This window comes from Symphalangus syndactylus, chromosome 19 (genome assembly GCF_028878055.3).
Source record: "Symphalangus syndactylus isolate Jambi chromosome 19, NHGRI_mSymSyn1-v2.1_pri, whole genome shotgun sequence".
Classification (NCBI taxonomy): Eukaryota; Metazoa; Chordata; class Mammalia; order Primates; family Hylobatidae; genus Symphalangus; species Symphalangus syndactylus.
Window position 1 is genome coordinate 20,061,161 of NC_072434.2, and position 9,940 is coordinate 20,071,100.

The window sequence follows — 9,940 nt, forward strand, 5'->3', positions numbered from 1 at the left end:
AGATTTCCAATCCCCCAATTTAGCATGGTTCTACCTTAGGCAGAACGCTCATCCAGTTCGGATATAAGCGGGTCGAAGTGGCAGGGACCACCTCGCTGGGAGGAGAGGCTGGAGCCGCTGTCTTAAAAGATCTTGGGGCCTGGCGCGATGGTTCACGTCTGTAATCTCAACACGTTGGGAGGCCGAAGCGGGTAGATTATTTGAGCCCTGGAGCTGGAGACCACCCTAACCAACACGGTGAAACCCAGTCTGTACTAAAAATACAAAAAAAAAAAATTAGCCGGGCGTGGTGGCGCACGCCAGTAGTCCCAGATACTCGGGGGGCGGGGGCAGAAGAACCACTTGAACCCGGGAGGCGGAGGTTGCAGTAACCGAGATCGCGCCACTGCACTCCAGCCTGGGCGACAGAGCGAGGCTCCCACTCAAAAAAAAAAAAAAAAAAAAAAAATCTTGAATAAGCACCAGAGACCCTGAGCCACCGAGCAGCGAAAGGAAAGGGGTGGCGCGCAGAGGGGCCCAGCCCCGCCTCTGCCGGGCCCCGCCTCCAAAAGGCCCTGCCGCCGACGCCTCCTGCTAGGCCCCGCCCCCGACAGACACCCCCCCCGCCAGGCCCCGCCTCCTGCCCCCCCAACCGCGAGGTCCCGCCTCCTGCCAGGCCCCGCCTCTGGCCTGCCCCGCCCTCCGACCCGCCCCGCGGCGCATTGTGGGATCTGTCGGCTTGTCAGGCGGTGGAGGCAAAGGCGCTCCGTCATGGGGATCCAGCCGGTAAGACCCTCGTTCAGTATCCTCCACTGGGGGACCCCTCCCCATCTGGTTCTGACCACTCAGCTCCGGACCAGGGGCTGTCGCTGCCGACCCCGCCCCGCAGGGCTCTGGGCCCAACGTGGATGCTGGGGTCCCGATCCCGCACATCCGGGCTCGGGACCCCGCCAGGTTACCCCTCTGCCCTTGGCATGCCTCCGCGCTGGAGCTCGGGATCGCCACCCCTGGGACGATCACCACCCAAGCCCCGGGCTCTTACCCAGCCTGGCGGTCACGCTGCCTCCTCTACCCACAGAGCCCCGTCCTGCTGGCCTCCCTGGGGGTGGGGCTGGTCACTCTGCTCGGCCTGGCTGTGGGCTCTTACTTGGTTCGGAGGTCCCGCCGGCCTCAGGTCACTCTCCTGGACCCCAGTGAAAAGTACCTGCTACGACTGCTAGACAAGACGGTAAGTTGGGGAAGAAAGGGCCAGGGTGAAGGAGGGGACCAGAGTGTTCCTGGCATGGAGGGTACAGCACCCATGGTGGATGGGATGCCCAAGGGACGTGGCAGCACCAGGCGCGCTTGGTGAAACACTTGTGTCCTCCACCCTCCAGACTGTGAGCCACAACACCAAGAGGTTCCGCTTTGCCCTGCCCACCGCCCACCACACTCTGGGGCTGCCTGTGGGTAAGGAAAGTGTGGAATGGGCTCCTTTCCCTGGTATCCTCAGAAGGTGACTCCCCTCCTGGGGTCTCATGAAGCATGCTGCTTCAACTGGTTTGCTCCACACACCATTCCCCTTCCCCCACTTGGCTCTGCATCCTCCAAGCTGTGAGATGCCACTGGGCCCCTCTAGGGTGTGGCTTCCATGACCCCCATCCAGCTTTAACACTCAACAGTCTTGCCTCTTCCCTGCAGGATTTGCTAATTACTCCCTCTGAGCAAGCACTACTAACTTTTTCCCATTGCCCAGACCCTTTTGACTCATCTGTCAAGGTCCTGGCAGTAACTGGCAGGAAACGCTGGAAATAAGCGTTTCCTCAACTGGGCGTTTACAAGAGATCCAACTGAGGGCTCAACGGGGCAAATCTTCCCTGCCTGGTAGCTCCTTGGGACCACAGCAGGAAGCAAGACATCTTGTTCTCTCAAATCTCTTTGAGTATTTTGAGGGATGCAGCACATCACAGACAACCCTTATTATGTAGCTCTCTGCATGGTCCCCAGGCAAACATATCTACCTCTCCACCCGAATTGATGGCAGCCTGGTCATCAGGCCATACACTCCTGTCACCAGTGATGAGGATCAAGGCTACGTGGATCTTGTCATCAAGGTAAGGGGCTAGGAAGGGACCCAGGGGCTGCTTACCCATTCTTTCTGGGATTTGTAGAAATTTCTAAGATTTGCCTGATAGCAAGAAATGGTATGTACTCTGTGGATATGAAGAAAGTACGAGCTACTCAGGAGACTGAGGCAGGAGACTTACTTGCACCCAGGAAGCAGAGGTTGCAGTGAGCTGAGATTGCACCACTGCACTCTAGCCTGGGCAGCAAGACCAAACTCTGACTCAAAAAAAAAAAAGTATGTAGATGGGGAAAAGATAGCACATATCTGATCCCTGCCCCAGCCTCAGGGAGGTTTAGTCAACATGGGGCTCAGAAACCAGTGACATTCCAAATAAGGTATTTTTCTCTCTGTCTTATAAGGTCTACCTGAAGGGTGTGCACCCCAAATTTCCAGAGGGAGGGAAGATGTCTCAGTACCTGGATAGCCTGAAGGTTGGGGATGTGGTGGAGTTTCGGGGGCCAAGCGGGTTGCTCACTTACACTGGAAAAGGTAATGACCTGTCTTCTCCTTGAGCCTGTCTCCCACTTTATCAGTTCCCATAGTCCTCTTGGCACAGTATGGCTGTGTGTACACATGTGTATGCACGTGTGTAAGGGCCAGGGCCGCCCTTCCTTCTAAACATAGTACTGATACAATAGAAAGGTGTGTTTCTCAGCCCCATTTGCCACAGAAAGCAGTTCCTCCTCCACTTGAATTCCCTAGCCATGGCAGCTGTGGAGATTACTAAAGCAAACATGTGCCCCTCTTCCCCTCCTTCAAAAATTTGCCCCCCTGGGTGAGCTGTGGAGCAAGCCAGAGATAGCTTGCAGCCCTTCCCATGGGAACAGCTGGGTGCATTAGCAAGTCCCTGGAGTTGCTGTGTGCCACTTGGGAAAATAGATTCACACCTGGCTCCGTGCCTGTCTCCTTCACCAGGGAGTGACACTTTGCCAGAAGCAGCTGATACGCTGTGTGGCCCTGAACTGACTCACAGATAGCCCTGGCCCCATTGTCCCTCAAGTATATTATTGTCAGGGCTGGCTCACCTCAAGCTTCCACCAAAGCTCCAGGATCAGATGTCATAGCAGCTGCTCAACTGGCCTCGGGCATATTTTCAACTCTGCATTTGTTTTCTAAGTTCGCTGTATTGACTTTATTTTTCCACTGCTCTCTTCACCTCACTTCTCAGGGCATTTTAACATTCAGCCCAACAAGAAATCTCCACCAGAACCCCGAGTGGCGAAGAAACTGGGAATGATTGCCGGCGGGACAGGTGCATTACACTGAGGGCCTTTCTCTCCCACCATTGTTGACTGTTGCCATGCAAATTCCTAGGTGACCCTCTGAAGATTGGTAATCATAGCCAAGCTGTTCATCAGGGGATTTCCAGCAATGCTTAGAACTCCCTAGTATCTGAAAAACAAAATCATAAGCAGGTAGAAACCAAAAAAATATTTTAACTGATGGAATTAGAGAAACAAATTAAATGGGCTTTCCTCATATTGAATGGATCTAATAGTTTTCAGGTGAGAGAAGAGAGAAGCAGCTAGGAATGACTAGCTAGGAAGAAAGAAAATTAACACTGGACACTACTATGTATTAGACACTGTGTAGTCTAATACACTACTATATATTAGACACATATATAGGTATCTATGAAGTAGGTACTAGCCTTTTCCTTTTACAGAGAGACAATGGAGGTCCAGAGAGGCTAAATGATTTCCACAGGATTATTTCACTGGTAATGGTCTGGAGCAAAATTAGTATTTGGCTCTGCCTAATGCCTAAGCACATGCACTTAACCTCTGCAAATACAGTGTTCTAGAACCCTCATCATTGAATCCGGAGGTACTTGTAGTCATCTGTGACATTGGAGTCCTAGCCTCCAAAGGACTTTCAGAAGAGTCTTAGATTAGTTCCTAAGGAAGATTTCTACAATATGAACTTACATGAATTTGAAGGGTGCCCGGAAATACAGATGTTGGAGAATATGCAGGAAGAGTTTAGAGGATGAGAATCCTAAAGGAAAATGGAGTGGAGTGGTGAATGAGCAGAATGAAGATGAAAGGGCTGGTCAGCTAAGGAGCCAGGACAGGGCAGAGAGTGTGGCCAGTACATTTCACTGTGGGGTATCTTCATGCAGGAATCACCCCAATGCTACAGCTGATCCGGGCCATCCTGAAAGTCCCTGAAGATCCAACCCAGTGCTTTCTGCTTTTTGCCAACCAGGTTGGTTTGTTTTCCTCCACCCTAAGATTTCAAAGTTGTTGTGTGGGTAGGGCTGAGAGACGTGGTATGGATGGGCAGAACTGGCCCAGTGCCCTGTTTTAGCCTCTGCCCGAGGTCCCCTCTGTAAGGCACAGGGTCCTCTTTCAATAAGGAGGAGAAAGGACAGAGCAGTGAATCAAATTCCTTCCCTGGCCCCCAAGGAAAGAAGAAAACTTTTTTTTTTTTTTTTTTTTGAGACAGAGTCTCGCTCTGTCACCCAGGCTGGAGTGCAGTGGCGCAATCTCGGCTCACTGCAAGCTCCGCCTCCCGGGTTCACGCCATTCTCCTGCCTCAGCCTCTCCGAGTAGCTGGGACTACAGGCGCCCACCACCACGCCCGGCTAATTTTTTATATTTTTAGTAGACGGGGTTTCACCGTGGTCTTGATCTCCTGACCTCGTGATCCGCCCGCCTCGGCCTCCCAAAGTGCTGGGATTACAAGCGTGAGCCACCGTGCCCGGCCTGAAAGAAGAAAACTTTTATGGCATCTAGTCTGGAGCACAGAAACTTAGATCTTCTTGGTTAAATATTCATCTTTGTTCCTCATAATGTGTAGATAAAGGCTGTTCCCCTCTTCTCCTCATCCTAACTCCCTAAAAGCACTACAAGTCTTATTTCCTAGAACTTTTGCTTTCCCTTAACATTCTTTTTCTTAGTTGGAAAGTTGTATAGCAGAAAACTTTTTATGTGGGCCTGAGAAGACTCCTAAAGACTTTGCTTCCCCTTTGCATTTCAGACAGAAAAGGATATCATCTTGCGGGAGGACTTGGAGGAACTGCAGGCCCGCTATCCCAATCGCTTTAAGCTCTGGTTCACTCTGGATCATCCCCCAAAAGGTATCCTTCCCATTTCTGGACATCCCACTATCCCCTCATCATCCAAATCAAAGCCTTGCCCCTTTGTGAGTTCTGGCTTCGTTGAAATCAACCTTGCCTCACACTGCCAACTCGGAAGTCTGAGTGCACAGACACAGTGATCTCCTGGTCCCTTTCCTTTGGGTTCCTGTTTACCAGGTGGGTGACAGGGATGGCTGTGCTGCTAAGGCTCAGCTTGAGGCAGGCTGAGTATACCCATTCCCAGCTGCTGCTACCACTTGACACTTTCTCCAGAGCCTTTCAGGACCCTCCCCAGTCTCATAGCACCACACCCCCTTGCCAGCATGTATCTGGAGTATTAAGTACTTTCTTCTCCCCATACTTCAGATTGGGCCTACAGCAAGGGCTTTGTGACTGCCGACATGATCCGGGAACACCTGCCTGCTCCAGGGGATGATGTGCTGGTACTGCTTTGTGGGCCACCCCCAATGGTGCAGCTGGCCTGCCATCCCAACTTGGACAAACTGGGCTACTCGCAAAAGATGCGATTCACCTACTGAGCATCCTCCAGCTTCCCTGGTGCTGTTTGCTGCAATTGTTCCCCATCAGTACTCAAGTACTATAAGCCTTAGATTCCTTTCCTGAGAGTTTCAGCTTTTTTCAGTTATATCTAGAGCTGAAATCTGGATAGTACCTGCAGGAACAATATTCCTGTAGCCATGGAAGAGGGCCAAGGCTGAGTCACTCCTTGGAAGGCCTCCTAAATCTCCCTGTGGCAACAGGTCCAGCAGAAGCCCATGGAGCAGTCTCTTCCATGGAGTAAGAAAGAAGGGAGCATGTACGCTTGGTCCAAGATTGGCTAGTTCCTTGATAGCATCTTACTCTCACCTTCTTTGTGTCTGTGATGAAAGGAACAGTCTGTGCAATGGGTTTTACTTAACCTTCACTGTTTAACCTATGAGTACATCTGCGCCTGTGAGTATAAGTTGAGCATACTTCCAGAGGTGGTCTTATGGAGATGGCAAGAAAGGAGGAAATGGTTTCTTCAGATCTCAAAGGAGTCTGAAATATATTTCTGTGTGTGTCTCTCTCAGCCCCTGCCCAGGCTAGAGGGAAACAGCTACTGATAATCGAAAACTGCTGTTTGTGGCAGGAACCCCTGGCTGTGCAAATAAATGGGGCTGAGGCCCCCGTGTGATATTGAAAGGGTTGTTGTGTCTGGGGTCCTTGTTTCCAAATCCCCGAGGACCTAGGGAGGAAGGATTTGCCACCATAGAACTCTCCCAGGCGTTCCAAAGAACCTTTGAGAATTTGTACCATGTGCTGAAATGTGAGCTGCCAGCAGACTCAGTGATCGTCTCAGCAGCTGTCTCAGCAGAGCCAGAGCTCTGCTTCTCCCTGGAGGCTCTCAAGGTGGGGGAAGGAGAACACACATTAGAGGGGACATTTTTTTTTTTTTTTTTTTTTTTTTTGAGACGGAGTCTTGCTCTGTCGCCCAGGCTGGAGTGCAGTGGCGCAATCTCGGCTCACTGCAAGCTCCGCCTCCCGGGTTCACGCCATTCTCCTGCCTCAGCCTCTCCGAGTAGCTGGGACTACAGGCGCCCGCCACCACGCCCGGCTAATTTTTTGTATTTTTAGTAGAGACGGGGTTTCACCGTGGTCTCGATCTCCTGACCTCGTGATCCACCCGCCTCGGCCTCCCAAAGTGCTGGGATTACAAGCGTGAGCCACCGCGCCCGGCCTAGAGGGGACATTTTTGAGCCCAGCTGCCCCTCACTGTGTTCCCTTGATATGCCACTCTTCCCCTTCTTTCTTCTCTTGGTCTATCCTTCACCATATTTATCCTTCAGGGAACCTGGCACACAAATCAAAGTGTTGTCTTTCTGTTTGGAAGGGAAGCCTTCTTCCTTAAAAAGTAACCTGACATCACCAGCCCTGGCCAGAATTGTTGATGCCCGGATAGAGTTGGCCTCCCTCAGGCTCATCTGTCCTGAGTGCCCTTCTCCTCTGCTATGGAGCATGACCCAATCTACTCCCTTTCCCAGGGTAGGACTAGGGCAGCCTCTCCAGATTCTTCCTTGTTACTCTCATTGCAACAAAACAATGTGGTGGACTCAGAATGAAGGTTGACATTGCTTTTCTGCTTTTCAGCAACTGTCTATTGCTGTTTCTGGGGCTTCTGGGAAAAAGGTTTGTGGGACCCTCAGAATTCACTCCTCCCTAGGGCAGAACCTTCAGTAAATTCTGTTGGTGGTGTTCCATCCAACATTTCTTGATCAGCTAATATGTGTATGGCACTAGGCTCTGTAACACAGTCTCAGCCACCTCACCTCCAGGAAGGAAAATCTTGCTTAGGAATGTTGGGCTCAGACAGTGAAGCAGTCTTGTAAAGAGAATTTCCTGCGTGGAAGATCACCATTCCTTGTCTTGCATGGGTTTTTGCCTCATCCACTCAACATACAAATGTTTATTAAGGATCTGGCATGTGCCAAGCACTGTGCGAGGCCCTGAGGATACAAGTGTGACCAACACTGGTCTTAGACCCCCAAAGAACTCACAGTCTAAGACAGACAAGTGACAAATAATTTTTTTTTTTTTTTTGAGACGGAGTCTTGCTCCATCACCCAGGCTGGAGTGCAGTGGCGCAATCTCGGCTCACTGCAAGCTCTGCCTCCTGGGTTCACACCATTCTGCTGCCTCAGCCTCCCAAGTAGCTGGGACTACAGGCGACTGCCACCATGCCCGGCTAACTTTTTGTATTTTTAGTAGAGATGGGGTTTCACCGTGTTAGCCAGGATGGTCTCGATCTCCTGACCTCGTGATCCGCCCCTCAGCCTCCCAAAGTGTTGGGATTACAGGCGTGAGCCACTGCGCCCAGCCGACAAGTGACAAATAATTATAACACGGTGTGACTAATACCATAGCAGAGGTACATACAAAGTGCAGCTGGGAAGAGGTTGAGAAAGATTCAGAAACGGAGGAAGTGGGGAAAGAGAGGTAACATTTTTGACAGCCTGGGCAACATAGTGAGACCCTATCTCCACAAAAATAAAAAATTAGCTGGGCATGGTGGCACGAATCTGTAGCCCAGCTACTTGGGAGGCTGAGGTGAGAAGATCCCGTGAAGCCCAGGAGTTCGAGGCTGCAGTGAGCTATGATCTTATGATCACACCACTGTACTCCAGCCTAGGTGACAGAGTGAGAGCCTGTCCCTAAAAATACAAACAAAAATAGTTTCGAGTTAACAGCCATGTACCAGGTACTGTGCTAAGTACTCGATCTACATCACATAATTTAATCCTTATGATAATCATGTGAGCTGAAGATTAATAATTTACCAAAGGTCATACAGCTGGTCAGTGGCTGGCAGAGACTAAATGTGAATTTAGGATTGTCTGAGGCCAAAGTCAAACCTAGAAGTGGGCATTGTAAACTGCTGGCATCTTGCAGCAGACAATGAGAAGGGCAGTCCAACAGAAGGATCAGCATGTGCAACAGCCTGGAAGAATGAAAGAGAAGTTCACTTCAGAGAACTAGTTCACCAAGGCCCAACACGCCAGAGGGAAAATGGAGAACGATGAGGCCTTAGAGGTTAGAGCCAGCTCGCAAAGGGCCTTGAAACACTATGCTGAAGAAACCCGGACTCAATCCTGTGGACAGTGGAAAGTTTCTGAGGGTTTTATACAAATGGCAACACAGTAATAGCTAACATTTATAAAGCACTTACCATCGGCCAGGCCTCATAATAAGAGCCTGCATGAATTGTCTCACTCGATCCTGACAAAGACCCAATGAAATGGTATTATTTTATTCCCACTTTTCAGATGAGGTAATTATCATTTGGAGGGGTTCAGTAATGTGCTCAAGATCATAGACTGGCCTGGGACAGAAGCTTGGCTCTATCTGACTCCAGAGCCCATGCTTTTAACCCGGACCAAGAGAATTAACCCCACATCCCTGAGGCACCTATATCAGATTACAATAAGTCACTTTCTCTGCCTCTAGAATGGCACTAGTTGCACAGTGAGCTATGATATGATTGCACCACTGCACTCCAGCCTAGGTGACAGTGAGAACCTATCCCTAAAAAAGAAAAATTAAAAATTTTTTGGCGTTAACAGCCATATCGAGGTACTGTGCCAAGTACTCTATCTACATCACATAATTTAATCCTTATGATAATCCTGTGAGTTAAAGGTTTGCTCACAAGAGGAAGATTGACATTGCTTTTCTGCTTTTCAGCAACTGTGTATTGCTGTACCTGAGACTCGAGAGCTTGGGCTCTAGAGCCACAGAGAGCCAAGCTTCTGTCCCTGGCCAGTCTGTGACCTTGAGCACATTACCGAACCCCTCCAAATGACAGTTACCTCATCTGAAAAGTGGGAATAAAATAATACTATTTCATTCTTGGGAGAAATGAGAAAATGGCCAGACCCTGAAATCCCCTTCTGTGTTGTGTGGTTCAGACAAGGGCTGCACTACCCTATGTCATCTCCCCGATCTGCACTCTAGGTGCCTGTGGGAGCAGGAGCTGGGGCACGGGTTCACCAGCAAGAGTAGTTAGAAACAATTCTGCTCTCTGACAAGAAAATAACAGGAGGCAGACTGAGGTCTAGCCCAGGGCCTGGCACATGGTAGAGGCTCAGTAAATAGTTTGTGGAAGGGAGGGAAGGACCATGCAGTTGAAGAAGAGATTAAGAAGTGTTTCAGAGATGAAACGACTAGCCTTGGGGACAGAGGAGATGAGATAAGGTGTATGGTAGAAAATTCAGCCTTCTTTCCCGACGTTCGGT

At 50.2% G+C, this 9,940-nt stretch overlaps 1 protein-coding gene across 2 annotated transcripts; it reads left to right on the forward strand.

Moving 5' to 3' along the window:
- The first annotated feature begins 681 nt into the window (after window positions 1-681).
- Window positions 682-6,353, forward strand: CYB5R1 (cytochrome b5 reductase 1). 2 transcript variants are annotated; one of them, XM_055234398.1, is made up of 9 exons: window positions 682-765; window positions 1,058-1,207; window positions 1,356-1,428; window positions 1,966-2,072; window positions 2,446-2,575; window positions 3,255-3,338; window positions 4,209-4,294; window positions 5,069-5,168; window positions 5,535-6,353. In XM_055234398.1, the coding sequence occupies exons 1-9, from the start codon at window positions 751-753 to the stop codon at window positions 5,705-5,707; spliced, it is 918 nt and encodes a 305-aa protein (XP_055090373.1). In that variant the 5' UTR covers window positions 682-750; the 3' UTR covers window positions 5,708-6,353. The 2 variants fall into 2 exon arrangements, with proteins under 2 accessions (XP_055090373.1, XP_063469354.1); XM_063613284.1 differs by lacking the exon at window positions 1,356-1,428 and having other exon boundaries at window positions 1,947-2,072.
- The last annotated feature ends 3,587 nt before the right edge of the window (window positions 6,354-9,940 follow it).

What these genes read in the sequence shown, in the direction of transcription:
- CYB5R1 (XM_055234398.1), top strand. An exon ending in GCTCACTTACACTGGAAAAG is followed by an intron (nt 2,576 to 3,254) that starts GTAATGACCTGT and finishes CTCACTTCTCAG; the next exon opens with GGCATTTTAACATTCAGCCC. An exon ending in AATGATTGCCGGCGGGACAG is followed by an intron (nt 3,339 to 4,208) that starts GTGCATTACACT and finishes ATCTTCATGCAG; the next exon opens with GAATCACCCCAATGCTACAG.